The 22,397-nt window shown below is 40.6% G+C and overlaps 1 protein-coding gene across 1 annotated transcript in view; it reads right to left on the bottom strand.

Moving 5' to 3' along the window:
* Positions 1-2,139: 2,139 nt before the first annotated feature.
* Positions 2,140-22,397, bottom strand: part of LOC120528665 (CD209 antigen-like protein C) — a 37,106-nt gene continuing 16,848 nt past the window's right edge. The window contains exons 2-6 of the mRNA XM_039752823.1: positions 12,514-12,603; positions 12,314-12,427; positions 9,718-9,863; positions 9,455-9,564; positions 2,140-2,779 (exon numbers count right to left, since the gene is read on the bottom strand). Of these exons, the coding sequence (XP_039608757.1) occupies positions 2,614-2,779; positions 9,455-9,564; positions 9,718-9,863; positions 12,314-12,427; positions 12,514-12,603 (626 nt within the window). The 3' untranslated portion in view covers positions 2,140-2,613. The remainder of the gene's footprint in view (positions 2,780-9,454; positions 9,565-9,717; positions 9,864-12,313; positions 12,428-12,513; positions 12,604-22,397) is intronic.

Genomic DNA, 22,397 nt, shown 5'->3' on the forward strand with positions numbered 1-22,397 from the left:
GCTTTGAACCCATGTCCTACGTCTGTTTGTGTCAGAGCTGGCCTTTACAATATTTAACAGTGCATCCCATCAGTTCGGACAACATTATATTAGATTATATTAGATTAGATTAGAATAGATTAGAAATCTTCATTTATAACAGTATGTCCATTCACACCTCCAAGAAGGAACCTCAAGCCCTTGTTATTCAGCACACATAACAAAGAGTACCAACGTTCTTTTATTCCACTTCAATCACTGAGTAAAGTCATTTTAGTCCTGTCTGTATTGCTCAAATGATACTTTTACTGACATGTCAGTTCATACAGGACTAGTTTAGCCTGGGGATATTTTCTGTGGACATTTTACAGAAGGTTAAAGCCTCCATAATCTTTACTCACATGTAAATGTGCAGTCCGTAAAAAGTTACAGACTTGAGTGATTGAATGTGATTAAAATTATTGAGGTCCTTTGGAAATAATTGCTTTATCCCACCTCTTAGTGCAAAAGTAATCCCATCCAAGTAGGGCTAATGTTACTTTTAATTCACATTACTTCACATCTCCATCACCCACCTCCTGTAATTTTTGCTCATTCGATCCTAAACTGAACTGGCTCCCCCTACTGCTCACATAACAACATAGCTGCCTGAATATAACTGCATTGTTCAAAGTATGCCTATTTTTAGGGGGTCATCATTGTTACATGTACATACTCAGTTTTGATCTTTATATAAACTCATGAATGCCCCTTACTATATACATAGTTGAGAAGGAAGACAGCTAAACGGAAATTGGGACTGGAAAGGCAAAGGTTTCACCCCAGAACACTTGAGAAATTATCTCTCTCCAGGTTTCCTTTTCAGAAAAGAAACAATTTGAACAGTTTGATTTTTTGGGGGGTGAATCACAGACTGAATCACTTGGAATGTCAGGCTACAGGACAGGAAGTCATGGGCACACTCTGTAACCGCCACCAACTCACAAAGTTTAATGAACTTTACATCTGAAAATCAGGGGATGAGACTGGCCCTACTTAGCTGGAGAGCTGGTGGTTCCTTTGTCATCTGCATCTCATTTTTAACTAATGTCTGTCTGTAAAAACATGAAACAATTCAAACCTGATTGCAGCTGTTTAAACTAAAGTAAGCAGATATGGATTCTTTGATGTAACAAGTGAGATTATTAAATTAAATGCAATATAGATTATTGCTTTACCTGCTGTGAATGGGTTCTAAATAAGAAACTGGTGGAAGCCAAACCACTGCAGTGTTTCAGGGTGGTAATTGAGGACCCCTGCTAATTATGAACCAGATCTTCATAACACCTGGCTTGGGAGGGCGGTGTTCTGCAACAATCAGCTGAGTTTCAAGCATTTTGTTTTTAATCACATAGCAGCCACTGGCAGAATGGTACCTGCCCTGTGCATTTCCTAATTACCGGCCTGGAAGTTTGAGGGCAACATTTGGCCCAGTAATTCTTCCTCCCGGAAGTGGTCCCTTGTATGGATATGGACATTCTGTTTTGGCCACTAGAGGGCGCTCCTACTGCCTAAATCTCGACACAGACAGACACGGACGCAAGTTCAGCACACACCTTTTTATTTTTCCACGTGGGAAACGCTTTCCCTCGTATCTCGCCTTCACAGCACAGTACACAAAGCACACCTCTCTTCTTCTTAATTTCTTTCTCTTTCTTGTTTGTCTTCTCCTTTGCCCACCTCCACTCCTCCTGACAAGCTTCATCCTCCACCTCCCAACTCTGGTTCCTTGAGTAGTGGCAGCTGGCTTCCTTTATAGTGTACTGGGAAGTGCTTGATGACCTTCTGGAAGTGCTGCAACCAAGAGCTCAGCAATCCTCCAGGCACCCCCTGGTAGTGACCACAGGCTCCCGCAGGGTTGAGCTTCCATGCTTCAAACCCGTGGCACTGCTGCAAGCCAGGGGGTCATTCAGGGGGAGGTATTGCCCTAGATAAGCTCTCTCCCTTGGTCCTTCCATTGTAGAGGTATTCCGGCCAGGCAAGGACCCCAGCCGTACTCCACACTTTATAAAAGCAATGTCACTTTTAATGTTATGAACATGACTTGATATTTTAATTTACTTTGCTATATTGGTCAAACAGTTGCTATTGCAGATGAAAAACTTTGAGGGTGTCCAGATGTGTTTTCACATTGATTTATTGGTGATCTAAAGGCCTAATATTATAATAAATTCTACTTCCTTAAAGAAATATTCTGATAAAAGAGTAACAATCAACATTGATTTATCCAAATTGAATCACTGATCATAAATGCACTGCATTCTTTCTGTCATCCCTCTCTTTTATCTCTGCCGAGACTGCAGATTTCTTGTGTCATTGAGTAGATTTCTCCACACATCCCATACGGAGATTGCAATGTTGAATGCCCACATGTATGTTAGTGGGTTTAATATGTGTATGTTCATGAATTATGGAAGAGACTGACGCCCCACGTTTCATCCAACAGCTGCATGGCAGAACCACTGGATCTGAAATTGGTGACTCTGAGCAAATCCGTAAACATTTCGAGAGAAGGCTGAGAGGTCTTGTCAGGACTGAGGTCTCTGAAAGCAGGTAAATGTCACTTTGAGACAGCAGGAGCAGTGGTCCATGGGTTTACAGCTTGATATTTTTGACTTGTGCTTCACAAGCCCATTTGGAGTTTCTTCCACATGACACATCAAACCAGCCTTTCAAACCCTGATCAGTGTTGAGGCGAGCGCAATCTTCGTTGCCATTGTGGTTATCTGGTTCCTTCTTTCCATTCCTTTCTCCCCAAAACCTGAAAAATCGGACAAAGAAGTGAATTTACACTTAGTTAGCCAGTCACAACCTTGAACATCTAGCTACCAGTAATGTGCCACTACTGACCAAACAAGAGGGCACTGGTAAAGCCTTACATCTTTAACCATTGTAACAAAGGTGCTATATAGGCACCAACCTGACCCAGACTGACACCAGGGGCACGTATAAAAGGCAATAAACTTTTATTCTTCTTCACCTGTGGTGCATGTCTTCCCCGTGTCCCACAGGTAGTACACAGTCCCAAAGGCACCTGAAGCACTACACAAAACACACTGGTCTCCACCACCACTCCTCCTGGCAAGCGTTGTCCTCCTCCTCTCGAATTAGGCTCCCAGAGTGATGGCTGCTGGCACCTTTTATGGTTCGCCCAGAAGTGCTTCAGGTGCTTGACCACCTGCCTGGGTGGCTGAACTACTGCCCAGACAGGCCCAGGAACCCCTGCAGTGCCTCCTGGTGGCCACTCTGGATCCCAAAGGGGTTGTGGAGAATTCTATCTCCCATGGAGCCCTGAGGGTATTTAAGGCTCCACAGTCACCCGGGGGGGCTGCCAGCAAGTGGTCCGGGGCAGGTACCGTGCAGCCCATGCTCGCTCCCCTGGAACATACACAGAAGGGGCATCCCGGCCATCCGTCACACAATCTAGATGCTGAGAAATGAATTCACGCTTTTGTTTTCAGTCGACTAGATTACTGTAACGCACTCCTCTCAGGACTACCCAAGAAAGACATAAATCACTTGCAACCAGTGCAGAATGCAGCTGCTAGAATCCTAACTGGGAAAAGAAAATCCGAGCACATTTCTCCAGTTTTGATGTCACTACACTGGTTGCCTGTGTCATTCAGGATTGACTTTAAAATACTGCTTATGGTTTATAAAGCCTTAAATAATCTCGCCCATCTTATATATCGGAATGCCTGACACGTTATATTCCAAATCGTAACCTTAGATCCTCAAATGAGTGTCTCCTTAGAATTCCAAAAGCTAAACTTAAAAGAAGTGGTGAGGCGGCCTTCTGCTGTTATGCACCTAAAATTTGGAATAGACTGCTTATAGGAATTCGCCAGGCTAATACAGTAGAGCACTTTAAAACACTGCTGAAAACACATTACTTTAACATGGCCTTTTTATAACTTCACTTTAACTTAATACTAATACTCTGTATGTTCAATTCCTCATAATAACTATTCATAGTGGCTCTAAAATCCGTACTGACCCCAACTCTCTCTTCTGTTTCTTTTTCTGGTTTCTTTGTGGTGGCGCCTGCACCACCAGCACCTACTCAAAGCATCATGATGCACCAACAATGATGGACTGAAAGCCAGAAGTCTACGTGACCATCATCATCAGGTCCTTCCATGAAAACCCTAAATACAAAGAGGACTGTTTGACTAATGTTAGGTAGATTGCCCAGAGGGGACTGGGCGGTCTCGTGGTCTGGAACCCCTACAGATTTTATTTTTTTCTCCAGCCTTTGGAGTTTTTTTTTTGTTTTTTCTGTCCGCCCTGGCAATCGGACCTTACTTATTCTATATTAATTAATGTTAACTTATGTTTATTTTTTATTGTGTCTTTTATTTTTCTATTCATTTTGTAAAGCACTTTGAGCTACATTTTTTTGTATGAATATGTGCTATATAAATAAATGTTGATTGATTGATTGACTGATCTATGTGTATCAGTAAGCTGCTCGCCATGCAGAAAAGACAAATGACATGAGTGGCACCCCTTAAATCCAAGGGGTTAAAGGAGTGGAACATTAAGAAAAAATCTCCAGTGGCTTCCAGATTTAAATTCTATTGAGACTATCATCTAAACTTCAAGCTCTTGGGAGGTGGCTACAAGATGGTTCAGGCAGGTCACATCTACATTCTTCCAGCTCTTCCTTTGGTGTCTCATTATTTATCTCAGGTCTTCTCCTATTTGGCCATGGTTATTGTACCCTCTAAGGAGTGGCACATTCACCAGATACAGGCACCTGCTCAACTGCATCTCAACTAGACTTCATCCTCTCAGTGTGAATGATGGGGTGATACTCACATTCTCTCCTACTAGTTGTGAATATGAAGACACCCCACTAGAAGGCATGCGAAGGAGTATGAGAAAAGGTGGAGAAGCCAGATTTAATACACAAAGGAGAACTCCAAAAACTGTAAAATCCATATAAATATCAACAATTAAAAAATCAATCAAAATTTAACAAAGAATAAGGACAGGAAAAATAGTAAGAAAGCAACGGAACAATAATAATCTTAAAACACTAAATTAAATAAAAGCAAAAAGGCTTTAAACAACAAGGAGAACTATAATTAATTAAGGAAAATCACAATTAGTGAAGCCAAAACAGAATACCAAATGCAAAAAAAAAAAAAAGTAACACCACAGGGAAAATTCCAAAACTCAGAAAGGGGTCATAGATAGATCAATCGATAGATCGATAGATAGACAGATAGAACACCTGAGCACTAAAGACCACCGAAAACCCGTGTTTGTTTCCATATTAAATAGAAAACAATTGACTAAGATGGATGAAGACTACAAGGACAAAACAAAAAAGGTTAGGGACGAGGGCCCAATGACATAATGACACGTTAGGCTTTTGGCTGTAGGAGTGGTTGGACAGGTGATGGAAGGTAAACAGTGTGACACTCGAGGGCAGTAGCACAGAAACAGACAGACACTCCCATGCTTGTTGCTTTCCTTCTTGTGTGACCTCAAGATTTTCCAGCTTTTTCCAGAACCTGTGCTCTCTTATTTATCAGGGTGCCACTTACTGATGTCTCTTAACTTACTTGTACACCAGATAGTGTGGTGGGCGGACAGCTGTGGCTGTTATCTGACCGGGATGCCTCTATAATGGAAGGGCCAGGGAAGAGAACATATATAGGACATTATCTACCCCAGAGCACTAGATGGCAGTTCCCTTAGGGCTCCATGGGAGTTGGAGTTCATCCCAGCCCTGGTGGGCTCCATGGGTGCCACCAAGGGGTGCTGCAGGAACTGTGGAATCCTACTTTGTCAGGCTTCCAACTCACCCATAAGTGCTTCTGGACCACATTAACGGGCCACTGGAGCACTCCCGGGTGCAGGATAAAAGGAGCCCGAGTCAGGAGGAAGGGAGACAAAGCTTGCTGGGAGGAGTGGAAGCAGAAGGAGAGACAGGGGATGAGAGAAAGAAAGTGCTGTGCTGTGGACTTTGATTTTTCTGCGTTTGGTAAACTGTGCTTTTCTTCGAAAATGCTGCTTGGAAAGTGTTTCCCCTGAAAACAAAAAGAGTGTGTTGTGCTGAACTTGTGTTCACGTCTGTCTGTGTCAGGTCTGGGGAGCTGGAGCGCCCCTTAGTGGCCACAACAGTTTCTCATGATATTGACCTGCTTAAAATTCCAAGGATAAATCAAACTACTGTGGGAGAAAGGGAACCGTGACTCTGCAAGGATCTGCCTACTGATATGACACAAACCTCACTGGCCTCAGCATATCACGGTGCTTTAACACTGGAACATTTGGTCTAAATCTGTTTTTGTTTCTTTGTTTGTTTTTACCATAAAGTTTGACTTGTTTCAATGGTGTGACAATGACTTTTTCAAGCTTGGATGTGAACCAGGGAATTGTGCTTAGGTCAATTCAAGATCTGAGGTATGGAATACAGTTCATGTGAACTCTACTACAGATCACAGCCATATGAAAGCAAGTGATCTAACTTGTGAAATAAACCTGCAATACTTACCTACAGTATAAGCTGATTGACAGTGTGATTACTTACATATATTTTGGCAGAAAAAACACCATTTCAAAACTTTAAAGCAGCCTATGCACATCTGTTTAGTGCCAAAAACTTACTTTTGCGAACTGCTTACACCCTCTCCCTGGGACATAGGAATGCATACATGACAAACATGGTCATGTGCTGTATGGTGTCCATTTTAACATTTTGAAACTCCATCCATTCATCCATCCATCCATTTTCTAACCCGCTGAATCCGAATACAGGGTCACGGGGGTCTGCCGGAGCCAGTCCCAGCCAACACAGGGCACAAGGCAGGAACCAACCAACCCACCGCAGGACACCATTTTGAAACTAACGGTAAATAAACAGAAACATTACAAATAAAGCACAGAGAATATTGTTCTCCATGTTTTTTTTTTTGTTTTTTTTTTACCAGTTCTTTACAGCAACAGACTAAATAGGGTAAATTGAAAAAAGGGCACACTCTCCTCTTGGTAATGGAAGCACACAGATGCCAGGTAGTATGTATACATGTTGATGTTGAAATTATTATGCCAAAGCGCCAGGGCTTGGATCAGCAATATATAGCTTAAAAACAAATTAGCACAAATGATGGGGGGGTGTGGGGGTAGTGTACTATAGTTATGGGTGTAAATGGAAGATGGTTTGATGGTAGTAGAAGGCCAAAAGGAGTAATAGAATTACAGGTGTCTAAGGATTGCTGTGACAGTGATACCCTCACAAAAATGAGATATATTGAAATCTACCTGTTGACATATCTTACAACATAATATAAAATAAACTACTCAAAAAAAATTAAAAGAACACATCAGATCCTAATGGGGAAAAAATTCTACGTGATATCTCTACTGATATGGACTGGGTACTCTGTTAGGAACGAAAGGATGCCACATCGTTTGATGGAAATGAAAATGATCAACCTACAGAGGGCTGAATTCAAAGACACCCCGAAAATCAAAGGGAAAAAATGATGGGGCAGGGAGGCTTGTCCATTTTGAGGAAATTTCATTGCAGCAACTCCAAATCGTACTCAGTAGTTTGTATGGCCCCCATGTGCTTGTATGCATGCCTGACAACGTCCTAATGAGACGACAGATGGTGTTCTGGGGGATCTCCTCCCAGATCTGGACCAGGGCATCACTGAGCTCCTGGACAGTCTGAGGTGCAACCTGGCGGTGTCGGATGGACTGAAACATAATGTCTCACCTAGAGGTGTTCTATTGGATTTAGATCAGATGAGTGAGTGTGGGGGTCAGTCAATGTTATCAATTCCTTCATCCTCCAGGAACTGCCTGCATACTCTCGCCACATGAAGCCAGGCATTGTCGTGCACCAGGAGGAACCCAGGACTCACTGCACCAGCATAGAGTCTGACAAAGGGTCCAAGGATTTCATCCTGATACCTAATGGCAGTCAAGGTACAGGTTCTAGCCTGTAGAGGTCTGTACGTCCCTCCATGGATATGCCTCCCCAGACCATCACTGACCCACCACCAAACCAGTCCTGCTGAATGATGTTACAGGCAGCATAACGTTCTCCATGGCTTCTCCAGACCCTTTCACGTCTGTCACATGTGCTCAGGGTGAACCTGCTCTCATCTATGAAAAGCACATGGTGCCCGCCAGTGGTGGACCTACCAATTCTGGTATTCCATGGCAAATGCCAGTCAAGCTCCACGGTGCTGGGTGGGCAGTGAGCACAGGACCAACTAGAGGATGTCTGGCCCTCAGGCCACACTCATGAAGTCTGTTACTGATTGTTTGGTCAGAGACATTCACACCAGTGGCCTGCTGGAGGTCATTTTGTAGGGCTCTGGCAGTGCTCATCCTGTTTCTCCTTTCCCAAAGGAGCAGATGCTGGTCCTGCTGACCTTCTACGACCCTGTCCAGCTCTCTTAGAGTAACTGCCTGTCTCCTGAAATCTCCTCCATGCCCTTGAGACTGTGCTGGGGCATACAGCAAACCTTCTGGCAATGGCACATATTGATGTGCCTGCCATCCTGGAGAAGTTGGACTACCTGTGCAACCTCTGTAGGGTCAGGTATCACCTCATGAAACCAGTACTGACACTGACCGTAGCCAAATGTAGAAAAAAAACAGTGAAAAAACAGATGAGGAGGGAAAAATGCCAGTGGCCTCCCTCCACCTGTGAAACCATTCATTTCTGTTTTGGTGGTCATCTCATTGTTGCCCCTCTAGGTCACCTGTTGTTAATTTCATTAACACCAAAGCCACTGAAATTGATTAACAAACCCCAGTGCTACTTAACTGACCAGATCAATAGCCCACAAGTTTCATTGACTTGATGCTATACTCTCATTAAAAAGAGTAATAGATAGATTCAATTCTTTGAGCAGTATATTTACATTTCAAATATACAGCATATTTTTAAGATTATGTCTGAAATAGACTGAAATGTACTTTTTCTTAATATTTCAACACAAACATTTTTTCCAAATACATTGTGCAAAAGATATGCAATATACTGTGTGTCCAGATGCAAGACAGATAATTCATTGCTTATTTTTGAAACAGGAAAAAGCTAAACACAGGCTTTCCTTCTTCTTCTTCTTTCAGCTGCTTAAGTTAGGGGTTGCAACAATGGATGGTAAGAGGAAAAGAGGAAGGCCTAAGAAAAGGTTTATGGATGTGGTGAGATGAGCCATGAAGGTGATGGGTGTAACAGAACAAGATGTAGAGGACAGAAAGATATGGAAGAAGACAATCTGGAGCAGCTGAAAGAAGAAGAAGAACTCTACTCTCACTCAGTGAAGTGATTCTTGTTAAAACAGCAGGCTGGCCAGTATGACTCCAGTCCCTTTGGACACCCCTGCAAAGCTGCCTGGTGAATAGTAAGGGGTGATTTCCTCCCCATTATCACTAAACAAATAAAGTGTGAAATTCTTACTTTGGGTCGCGCAGAGTTGATTTGTCCACCCAGTGCCAGGCTCCTTCTTCTTCAGAGTCAGTGAGTCCAATCCAATATTGGGTGATATTTGCCTCCTGCAGTAAGAATTCCTGAACAGAAACAGATGAGTGTGAGACGAGTCCCATCCTGCGAATTGTGGCTTAACACTGCAGTTCGATTTTTCGTGTTCAGGAGTTGATCACCTCCTAACCTCTCTTGGTCAAATAGCATAAGACAAGCCCAAGACTGTGATGTGGACCCACCTGCTCATCTTCACTCTCTATGATTACCAGATGCCCTCCCATCGCAGTACAGTTTTCCTGACTTAAACTCCAGTTCATCTCAACTGTGGAGAAGAAGTAACACTTTGACTTGAATGGTCTCCACAGTTGGGGACATGTGTTTCTTGCTGGAGGAGAAAAGAAACATGAGTGAAATAGAGCAAACTGTGAGTGCATGGAGAGGAAATAAGCTGGATCATGAAGTCAATACCACATATTAATTCAGAAAATGGAGAAATGACATGAACATCTAATTAGCAAGATGTACGAAACAAGAAGTGTCATGGAATCAAGAACATGGCCATCCAAGTGAAGCACACTAGTAAATCATAACATAAAGGTTCACTTCGAGCAGACAGGTTGCCAAATAAGCACTTGATGGAAGATGATTTGAATGAGTTTAGGATAAACAGAAGAGTGAAATCAGATTGTAAATGAAAGGATGTTATTCGGAGGCTAGAGAAAATAAAATTAATGTACTGTTAGTCATTACAGACACAGTGGCACCAGAACCTGTGCAAGAAAAGGGGTTGAAAAGTGGACTAAAAAAACTGCTCTACTGGGGCAAACTACATGAAACAAATGAACAGTTCAGTCTTCTACAGAGAAGGACACCAATCCAGATGTTCGTAAATCAGTAAATCAGGCATCAGTAACGTTCATCCATCAGCAGGGCTGGATTAAAACTCTAAAATCATCATACTTCTCTACTGTCTCCATATAAGCACACACTGAAACAAACTAAATGCAATATACTAAACACCAAATACAATATCCTAAGCCAGTATTAAAGGCAAACAAACCTCCAAAAACCAGACACCTGAGACCTCGGCCTAATTTCTAAAATTCCAAATGAATGCCTAGTGAAGCGGGTAGCTACTAGAATCTGTGGAACCAATTAAAGTTGTTAAAATTCTGCGAATCACAATCTTGCTGTTCCCACCAACACAGGCAAACAATTGCATACTTTTGCTTTCTTTCAATTATCATCTTTGACTTAAAAAAAATCATGTAGTAGTTTTATCCAGTTCTTTTTGTCTAATTACATCCTTTGTAATTATCTAAAGTAAAGCAATGTAATAAAATGTGAACTCAGTACATAACAAGAAATGTCGACTTTAAATAGAGAAAGATTTGTAATTGCTGCAGTATTCAGCAGTTATAGTCCACAATACAACAACTCAACAAATAGGACAAAACACAACACCTTTAAGATTTCTGTACAAAAACTTAAAAAATATAAATCTAAACTGAGTGTAGAACAATGAAACAGAAAAAAGGAAAAGATCAAGATGGCGTCTTTCTAAAATGATGACCCTTGCAGAATGGCCACTTCCTTTACTTTCTCTCTACCTATAGGCCGCAGTAATTCAGGGTCTAAACTGTAATATATCTGCTGCTAATCATCAGGCAGGGCTCATCATCATCATCATCATGCTAACATGCCTTTTGCAACATAGACGTTGTGAAGCTCCCACCCAAAATTGAGGTTACTTTAGCCTCCTGCTACTCACACTTGGCCATACTGTTAGTGTCTCTCTGCTCATTTTAAGTTCTGATAGAGGTGAGGCTTCATCGCTTCCGAGAGTTGAAAAATGTAACAATTTCAGACATAGTTTGTAACCTGGTCTAATTTTTTGACTTTTTTCTATAGAGCACTCATTAGACGAGTGCTCTCAACCATCCAAGCTAAGTGGGATGCACAATAAGAAATCAACACATAAAATATTTACCTAAAATGACAACTGTATTGGTTTAATATTTTTTTTAAATCAAATCTTTATAAAATAGGAACACTGAACAAAAAGAAACTAACTAGGGCACAAAAGAGAAAGAAAGAGATTGCTGTCTGATTTTGTGATTTCCCTCTGCCAGAAAATCTGAAAGAAGAAGACAATGAACTTTTTTCTTTTGGTTGTGAACTGTAATGATGTGTAAATGTATAAATAGCAGTCAATTATTATGGAGTTCACGTGATGTTTTTCCAAATCAATGGATTAAAACCGAGGCTTCTAGTACTTCCTGTCCCAAACCAATTCAGAGATCATCGAAGGAAAGCATTTTATAAAGCTCTGCTTTAATTCTAAACATGCAGGTGTATAGTGCCTTTCAGTTCTATCTATCTATCTATCTATCTATCATATAGTGCCTTTCAGTTCTATCTATCTATCTATCTATCATATAGTGCCTTTCAGTTCTATCTATCTATCTATCTATCATCTGGTGCCTTTCAGTTCTATCTATCTATCTATCTATCTATCATATAGTGCCTTTCAGTTCTATCTATCTATCCCACTCAACTTCTCAACTTACAATGAGTTTTGGCTTCTAATTAAGGAAATTGCTTATGAATTGAAAAAAAAATCAATTTAAATCTCTAAAAATTGAATTTGAGATCCTCAGTTGTTGCACACCATAATTTAAAAAAAGATTAAAGTAAACTTTGCAGCCAACACCAATTCAAAAAGGAAAATGAGTGTCAATGGCAGACTTTGCCTTACAAATCATTGAACTTTAAGGTTTGAAAGAGGCCTACTTGCCTAATAAGTTCAAGAGTGTTAAATAATGACATACTCACTATTAAAATGCAGGCTAAAAGTGATCACTAGCACGAGACAGAGAAGAGCCAGGATAATGAACACCCATCTCAGTTTAACGACTCTCCTCTGGAGAGCTCCTGGGGCTTGTTCACCTAAAGGTAAGAAAAGAGAGTGTAAGGGCATGAAGCCACTGATCAGCGCATGTCTGCCACTGTGAGTCTCGGTTTGCTGAGCCTACCGATGATCTTATCAGTTACTGGTTCATCTATGGATGATGGAGAGTCTGAACTGCCTGAAACCTTCACTTCAGCATATGTGGTGGTGTCACCTGTGAGTGAGGAAGACAAGGATAAAAGTCAGAAATGTGGATACACAGAAAGCCAGTAGACTCCCAGAAGCAGAGTTTAAAATGCTAAAACAGTTCAATGGAGGAAATACTGAAACATCTGATATGTTTCAGCATAAAGTATACAGCACATCGGTTTCCTTTTAAACATTTCCACATAAAGAAGTATAAGCCATTCACCATGAGATTTCCTGAATTTCCAAAAATATCAGGTTGTTAATTTAGATTTCCCAAACTGTTACTGTATTTTAAGCCACATTAATACTGTACATACAATTTTCAATGTGAAAAAAGAAATGCTGAACACCTCATCCACATATACTCTAAGACAGGGGATTCAACTCCAACTCCGGTCCTGGAGCGCTAATGTAACCCTTTTCTTAATTAGTGACCAGTTTTTGCTGCTAATTAACTCCTTTTCCATTCTTTTTAATAGACTTGTTTTTTTTTGGACTCAATCCTCTGAATTCAGTGGTTCTCAAACTGTGGGGCAGGCCCGCCTAGGGGGGCATGAAGCAACAAAAAAGGGGTGGCGAAGATGTGAAAAAAAGAAAACAAGAATCAAAAATATGAAAAATACTGTACATCTATTGAAACCAAAACAAATTAACTTAAACTACATTCTGATACTAGAAAAATGAATATAGAGTTAGATAAATGTCGATAAAAGTTAAGTAGGTATAATAAAATATGCATCTATGATATATCATTAATTAAAAATAAACAAATTGGAATTAGTGGGCTCCTTTGAAAAAAACATTAGGGTGCGCGATTAAAACTGTTATGAAAACTCGCAAATACTTAAAAGGTTGAGAAACGCTGCTCTGAATTGCTTCCTTTTTTTCCTTCAACAGCACCAACACAGAAATGAGGTGTGAAGTGAGCCAACAGTTGACCAGCTAAGTCAGGGCCTCAAACTCCAACCCCAACTGGATTCCAATTCTTGTTTATTAAACCTGTTATTTTAACCCGTTATTTAACTCCATGGCCTGTTGCTGCTCTCATTGTGCCACAGCAGACAAATCCAAAACTGTTGATTTTCATTTTTTTAACAACACCATCAAGATGTTTTGGTGCCCTGAACAGATCAGCCTTACTGAGACCTTCACCTTTCTTTATTTTCAGATATTGTGGGATGGGCACAGATGAGCTGGTCATGTGTTGGCTCATTTTGTATCTCATCATTGTTTGGCTGCTAATTATGGAGAAAAAAAATAATTAAGGGGTCTCAGCCTTAAATAACAAGTGAGTTCAAATGAAGACACAAGAGTTAATATCTATTTATTTCGGAGGGAATAAACGCTCACTGCCTCAATGTTTAATTTATAAATAATTTTCTTGATCAGTCTGATCTTCGCTTAGTGCTTTCGTGGTTATTGCCTGTAGCTTTTAAATCAGGCTGAAGACTTTAGTTTTGCATGTACAAGAGATGTTGATCCTCACGTTGCATCTCTGTTTGTTAGTCTTTTAAATAAAAATATAACATTACATTTTGCATGAAGAAGGGGTATGAGTTGTCTCGAAAGCTTGTATATTGTAATCTTTTTAGTTAGCCAACAAAAGGTAGCATTTTGCTTGACTTCTCATTAAATACAAATATAAGTAATACAATAAGTATGACCCATTAGTTACCCTGCTTTGTTCTGTTTCCCGTCTTGGTATCCTGCTGTGGCACTGGGTCTCAATGCTCTCCTGCCCACCATGGATGTCAAATTATGACTTTATTTAAAATGGCCCAGCACAGGCTTTTTCGTAGAATGGATAGGATTCGGGTGGGAGGCCAGGTGGCCGAGGTCTCCATGACTGTCACAATATCTGACTTTGTTGGTTCTAACTGACTGTGGACCCTACAGCAGCGTTTCTCAACCTTTAAGTACTTGCGACCCGAGTTTTCATAACAGTTTTAATCGCCCTGCGCATTACCAAATTTAAGTTGAAGAAGCCTTGAAAGTTAAGCAGCAGCATTTATATGGTTATAAGCAAGTGCGCTTACCGTTGGTGTGTTGAGGGCGCTGTTGCGGGAACGTGGGGCCGTCTAGCGGGTGAGCGTTGCAAGGCGCGGTGTGTCTGGACACACGTGGAGCCGGTATAATGGCCAGTATGGGCGCCACCGCACGTGCTCATTTTTACACGCCGGTGTCCTTGCAGCCTGCCCAGTGTAGGTAGTTTAAAGTGCGGCTCTCCTAAAAGAGAAAGCCAGCACTTGTTTGAGTCAGAGATGGGGATTCCATAACGTTAATAAAATGGTTTTACTTACCAATGGCAACGGGTCGGCAACGAGTTGGCAACGGGTGTGCTTGAGCTCAGCATAGCCATTGGCCGTTCCGGATGGTTTATACGTGTGCGACCCGCAGGAGTTCGGTTTTAAATACATAGTTGCCCAGGGCGTGTTGCGGCACGTGGCGTGAACGCGCTAGCGTCTACCTGGATAGGTGCATGTGGTAGACATGTTGGCAGATTGGCTGGACAATCTTGCCAGTTACATTTAAGGAGTTACCGGCCAACAAGGGTCAGTGGACCTAAAAGCGAGGTATGAGTAAGCACTGCTGAGCTATTTAGAGGAGCAGTTGTGATTTTGGCGGCTTTTGTATACTGTATATTCTGTTGTATATAGAGTTATATATCTCCTAGTGATCATTTTGGTGGAGGTATATACAGTGAAACCTCAGTTTGCGAGCATAATTCATTGCAGAAACGTTTTCGCAGTCCAAAGCACTCGTACATCAAAGTGAATTTCCCCATAAGAAATAATGGAAACACAGATGATTCGTTCCACAACCCAAAACTATTCATATAAAAATGATTCATACAAAATATAAAGTAAAAATACATAAAACAAATTAACCTGCACTTTACCTTTAAAAAGAATCATGGCTGGTGTGAGTGAGTTTCTAAACTCTTGTGGGATTCCACCCAATGGGAAGACACGCGGAAGAGTGTCCCAAAACAATCGCAGTCTCCCAGCGCTGTAGCAGTTCGCCGTATAAGCGTATCCAAAAATAATCGCGGACATGCAGACGGAGAATAGGAGACGATTGCTCTTAAGAGAAGAGAGAGAGAGCGGTAAGGAGAGAGAGAGAGAGAGACGCGCACGCGAGCGAGAGAGATAAGGAGAGAGAGAGAGAGGCGCGAGAGAGAGAAGAACCATCAGCTCAGTTGTGATCACATGACGCTCAGCAGACAAAGTGTATCCATACTGCTCGTATTGCAAGACATCGCTCGTTTATCAAGTCAAAATTTATTAAAAAATTTAGCTCGTCTTGCAAAACACTCGTAAACCAAGTTACTCGTAAACCGAGGTTCCTCTGTATATTTATTTGGTGCTGGGATAGTTTTTGATTTTGGGTTTGGTGCAATTGTTTTTCTTTTTGTATATACACACTTGCTTTTGTGGATTTTTCTTTCCTGCTGGAGGAGTGTCTTGAGCCAGGGATAAAAGAAGACAACCTTCATTATTGAAGTGTGTGTGTATAGTTTTTGTAAATGCACTATTTTTTCCTTTTTGATTGTTTTTATTTATTTCTGCAGAAGTGTCAGTGTTGAAGGGCTGTGTCTCAAAGCGCACCTGACACTACTGCATTTTGGTTGTACTGTACAGCACTCTTGTAAATAAACTTGCATCATTCACCCTTCAATTTTTGTCTGTGTCTCATCTCTCCACTGATCCTGTTCGGTTCATGAACTATCAGATGTCCAGAGTGTAGGCTGGGGTCACTTCCCTCTATACGGGATATCACAACCCCAACATTTTTTTGAAACGTAGATGCATATTTTATTATACCTACTTAACTTTTATCAACATTTATCTAACTCTATATTTATTTTTCTAGTATCAGAATGTAGTTTGTTAATTAGTTTTGGTTTCAATAGATGTATTTTTCATATTTTCGATTCTTGTTTTCTTTTTTCACATCTTTGCGCCCCCCTTTTTGTTACTTCATGCCCCTCAGGGGGGTCCGCCCCACAGGTTGAGAACCACTGCCCTACAGAGCTCTAATGTAATTTTCTCCAGGAATGCCTGCTGACTGGAGTTCATATTTTCCTCTCCAAACTTGCTAGCTGGCCAAAGATCATTTCTAATGTTAATTGCCAGTTATTACTGCTGGACTCCATTTATGTAAATCAGTTTGGAACTGCATTATGTTACTGTGGGTTTAAACAAATCAGTGCCTTCATTTGTATACATTAATGTAATTCATAATCTGCAAAGTTTGTAATTGAGTTTGTTATAGCGCTCTGAGCCTGCACTCAGTGACGAATGCTGTACACAAATAAACTGAACTGAAGCGTGAAAGACGGCTCAGACTCATAAGAGCTCCTAATGATGTGCTCCTTATAACAGTACAGGCCATTTAACAAATAGGAGGAGATTGTTCAGCGAATGGATTTGCTTAACGAATGGCTCTGTTAACTCACTTTCTCCATCTGGGCATTTTATTTCAGTGCTGTCAGGGTCTCTGTTTCAACTACACTCTTAAAAAGAAAGGTGCCAGACTGGTTCTTCAGAGTGATGCCATAGGGGATGCATTTATGGTTCCCAAAAGATCCGTCCACATGAATATTTTGGAGAAAACCCTGTAAGTATTTAGCATGGTAACAGGCTCCATAATAACACAGACGATAAAAGATACCAATGGGTCATGATCATAAAAGGACCCTTCCTGCAAACATACATTAACACAGGTGAAGCCTAGGTAGCCCACCATATATTAAAGATTTTGTTTTTTTTTTTTGCTTTGTGCCCTCCCCTACCATAACCTATCATCTATGTTGAAGGAGTGAAAGCTTTAGATTCATCAAAAATTTCAATCTCCGGATCTCGATGTTTTAGGGTCCCCTGATACTGAAAACATCGATACCTCGATGATGGGTATTTGTCTGTCTGGGGGTGTTTGTCTGTGAGTGTGTCACAGTTTCTTCAGGACGGTCTTGAGCTAAAACAGCCGAAAATATCAACCTCAAAATGTAAGCCTGTTATGAGCTGACGATGTGCTGATTAGTTTTTGAGCCAAATCATGCAAGAGAAGGAGGTACTAGTGCTGGGCGGTATGACTAAAATTCTATATCACGGTATTTTTCAAAATTATCCTGGTTTCACGGTATTTTACGGTATTTTTTTCCCCATGTGTGAGTGGATGTTAACCACATTTTCCACTGCAGTAGACTGGCTAAGAATAACCTATTCCACTGTCATGAGAATTGTACATTGTACAAAAAAACATTTTAATGTGCACACAAGTATTAATACAGGCTTGCATGGCCCCATAAAGTGATAGTTTTCAAGGGGGTGGCACTAAAGAAGAGAAGGAATCACATTGCATGACAGTTGCAGTGAAAATACAGAGCCTTTTTATTGAACAAATTTTGCAAACAACTTAAACTATAATTTTGACATCATATTTTCAACCATTCAAAGAGGCATTTAGACTTAGTAAAATATCCAGAGGTGCTTGTCTAAAGTCGTATTGCACTGAACATGTCTTAGAAAAGGAATAAATAGTAAATCTTTTTTGTAAACCAACTACATTTTCTGTTTATGTTAACACTCTCTGTCCACTGACACGTCAGCTATATGGATTGTAATGGCGTTGGTTATCTCGATCCACCGCTTGCTCTTTTTTGGCGTAGGCAGTCCTCTAGCAAACGTGTCTACAAGTGACGTCTGACTCGACTGTCCTCTGGCTTTTCCGTTTTACCTGAGGACGTGGAGGGTGCCAATCTTAGTTCCATACATTCATGGTACTCCAAAGCATGTTTGTGGCTAAGGTGGCGCAGCAAATTGTTCGTGATGCGGCCTCCGGCGAAAACTTTACCTCAACAGCATTTGCAGTAAATAGTTGTTTGGTCCACATTCAACCTTTTAAAACAAAAGTATCTCCAGACAACAAACATGGCTCCTTTTTTTTGCAAAAGTTCCTCTGTGTCATCATGTTTCAATTTCAGAGTGTTCTCTGTCCATTTTCACCACTCAATACCTCCACTAACGCATGTACTGCATTGCATGCGTGTTTAGCGGTGTAGCAGTGAAAAAGGTAACCCCTTAAACAGTTTCCCGCTGCGCCACGTTCCGAACATTGTTTGGCTATTTAAACCGGTGTTGCGGTTTAAGAGAACTCGATATCATAACAAAAATAAAAAACGGTTTTCGTTATGAATCGGTATACCTCCCACAACTAAGAGGCATTCTAGAGGAATCTTCAAATACCGTAATTCTGCAATTAATTATGATTTTTTATCGTCAATTGCTATCGTAAAGACCTATTTTAGAATCAGAAACATCAGCATCTGAGCGGTAAATAATTACTGAAATGTTCTAGAATAGTTCAGGTAACTTGGCTCCTTGGGCACAAAGCCTACTGGCGCTCAAGTCCAATTTTTTTTTCTTTTCTTCATTTTAGGAAGTTTAGGACAACTTTATATGCAAAGAACCAATCCCAGAATGAAATGGTGCTTGGTTAAGTGTGAGGAACCACAAAACCCAGTAAAGAACCCTAAAAGTACCATTAAAGAACCAGCAGTTTTAAGAGTGCAGATGACCTGGCAGTTTGTTTCTGATTTCAAAGTATTTTCTCATTTCAATCTTGAATTCACTCCTTTTTAATTTCGTAAATTTTATTCACTTTTAACCACAATTCATCCCTGAATTGTCAAACCTCCTTAATGCATTTATGGGGTTTCCGAGGCTGAAGACTACCCAAGCCAGAGCCAGCCATGGTGTGAGCACCACAAACATGCCGTGGTACACAAAGCCAAGTACAGTGATCCCTCGCTATATCGCGCTTCGACTTTCGCGGCTTCACTCCATCGCGGATTTTAAATGTAAGCATATCTAAATATATATCACAGATTTTTCGCTGGTTCGCGGATTTCTGCGGACAATGGGTCTTTTAATTTAAAGTACACGCTTCCTCAGTTTGTTTGCCCAGTTGATTTCATACAAGGGACGCTATTGGCGGATGGCTTAGAAGCTACCCAATCAGAGCATGTATTACATATTAACTAAAACTCCTCAATGATCTACGATGTGCCTCCCCCAGCGGATTGTTTGCTTTTCTCGGTCTTTCTCTGACATTCTCTGCGCCTGACGGAGGGGGTGTGAGCAGAGGGGCTGTTTGTTTAGAAGATACGGAGGCTACTCTAAAAAATGCTGAAAGACTACCTTCACATTGCTCCCTTCTTTGCGGCTGCTTTATTGCAGTGCTCATACTTAAAAGCGTATTGATTTTTTGATTTGATTGTTTGTTTTTCTGTCACGCTCTCTCTCTCTCTCTGACATTCTCTGCTCCTGACGGCGCTCTTTTGAAGATAAGATATGTTTGCATTCTTTTAATTGTGAGAAAGAACTGTCATCTCTGTCTTGTCATGGAGCACAGTTTAAACGCTTGACTAAAGGGTGTTACTTCATGTCTAGAGGGCTCTAATAATGTTAACAGTGTGGGAGAGTTTATAAGGGCTTAAAATATATAAAAATAACCATACAAACATATGGTTTCTACTTCGCGGATTTTCACCTATCGCGGGGGGGTCTGGAACGCAACCCCCGCGATCGAGGAGGAATTACTGTATTGCTCATTTGCTCCTTTCATTTCCATTGGCTCACTCTTAATTCATTCTTTTAGTCTTAAGCAGCTGCATTCACAGTTTTATTTGCTGCTTGTTTTATTTTATTTTTATAGGAAGCTGCCAATTAATAATGAAATTCAAAATACAAAGAAACCAGTAGGTGGCCATCTAACTTATGACGGGTGTGTGTTTTCAACATGAAGTGTCTGTTTAATTGGGAGCGCAACTAACAACTGTTTTGCTAACAAATAATTTAGTTGATTACTACTTCAATGGATCAATTCATTTGGATGTTTTAAAAAATGCACCGTTTGTGCAAATGTGCAAGTATTACATTCGTGAAAAATCCCCTCCATCCCCTGCAGGAGGCGCTCTCTCGGAGTACTTTTAACCACAGGCATGTTAAGAAGCACCTTTGGGGGTCTTTTCTGCCCACTGCTATCAGGCAACTAAATGCTTCCTTCCAACAAACCCATTAAATGTATTTGTTTGTGTTTGTTTCATTGATTGATTGCTTGATTGGTTGATTCATTGAATGATCGATATTATTTGTCCTGTGAGTTTGTATCCTTGTTTTTTATGTTTCTGCTGTTGTATACATGTAAATTTCCCCAGATTATCTAATCTAATCCGATGTAATCTAATCTAAATATTAAAAAGTTATATTCCTTGCAAAATGTTCTCCTTCGTAACAATAGCGTAAGAATTCTCTAAAATTACATTTGCCATTAAAGTGCACAGCAACAAATCTTGTTAAGTACTCTAAGATCTAGCTTTAAATCTTTCCACGTTGTTGACGACTAAAACTTTTATCAAAGTTAAGTCAATGTCACCTACTGTAGAGTGCATGGTTTGATCTTGTCCACTAGATGGCAGCACACACTATGGAACGGACAGAGTCTTGCGCGCCTGATGCTTTCTTTTTCATTAGAGCGCAGGGACAAATATAAACCGTCACCGTCATCAAAGGAAAGACCCTGAGGAGGTTTTGTAGATCGTTAAACACTCGACCTCTGCACTGTCAGATTTGGGTTTGGAGCTGCCAGAAGAAACGGATTCTGGGAATGTTGCTGGATTATCCCCTATGTGAGGTAGAGAGACATCACAATTACTCTGATGCGTTAATCTTTCTGGTGCTTCCACGTCACCCATGAACATTTTTAGAGCTCTTCTAAGATATGGATTTTTGTTAGCAGATGTGAAGTTTAAATGACTCCGCACATTTGAGTTCTTTGGTTCTCAACCCTCCAACCTATTAACATCCTCATCTCAAAATGTAAATCTTTGTCAATAAAGTGACATATGTAACATGTAGCAAGATAACTAACTGGTAACAATGGTTGTTGCTAACTTTCTTTAATCGCTGCTTACTATCAGTGACAGGTTTGTTGTTTCAATCTTAGTTTTAAACAAACGTTTCAAAAGGAATGGAAGAGAAAAACTGAAACACTAAGAATTCCTATTCTGAAACACATTAAAATGATTAAATGCAGTAAAGTGAAAAATTATCAAGGCAAAAGGTCTGTTAGTGGAAAGATTTGTCTCCTGATTAAGAAACTGGTTTGGAACAAAAAGCTGCACCATGGACCAACGTTAAGAATATCTGACACAGAATAGTAAATGTATATTGACGCTATTTTACCTTTTATGAGAAATGAGGCTGTACAATTGACAGAGAAAAGTGATAACTTCAACAGGCATAGAGGTCGATTGCTAAACCTGGTAGTAGTTTACTTTTTTAAAACATCATTATAATCGTTGTTCATACTTAAACATCCTCAGTCTAACCTACATACTAATAATAATATAAATAATACATTGTATTTATATAGCACCTTTCCCACGCTCTAAGCAATTAACAGAAATTCAGAATGAACAACAGGGATTATACAACACCAGTAACGGCGTACTGCAGGATAACGTGCCGTGAATACACTTGACTTGAGCATTCCTAGTTTTCCTCCTCTTTCTCTGTTTACCATTCGTTTGCTCAGAGGTCAATGCGCTTGCCGCTTCCTGAGCAGCTCTTCTTTTCTCCACCCTAGCAGCCCGCTGCTTCTCTTCATTCATCACCATCTTTTCATGTTAAAACTGATTAAGTTAGTTTTTGTGTTGCAATTACTTAGTACGTTTTCTTTAATTTTTCACTTAAGCTGGCACTTAAAGTCTTCAATTTGCCTCAAGAATGATCAGCGAAGGTGATAGGGAATGAG

This window comes from Polypterus senegalus, chromosome 4 (genome assembly GCF_016835505.1).
Source record: "Polypterus senegalus isolate Bchr_013 chromosome 4, ASM1683550v1, whole genome shotgun sequence".
Classification (NCBI taxonomy): Eukaryota; Metazoa; Chordata; class Cladistia; order Polypteriformes; family Polypteridae; genus Polypterus; species Polypterus senegalus.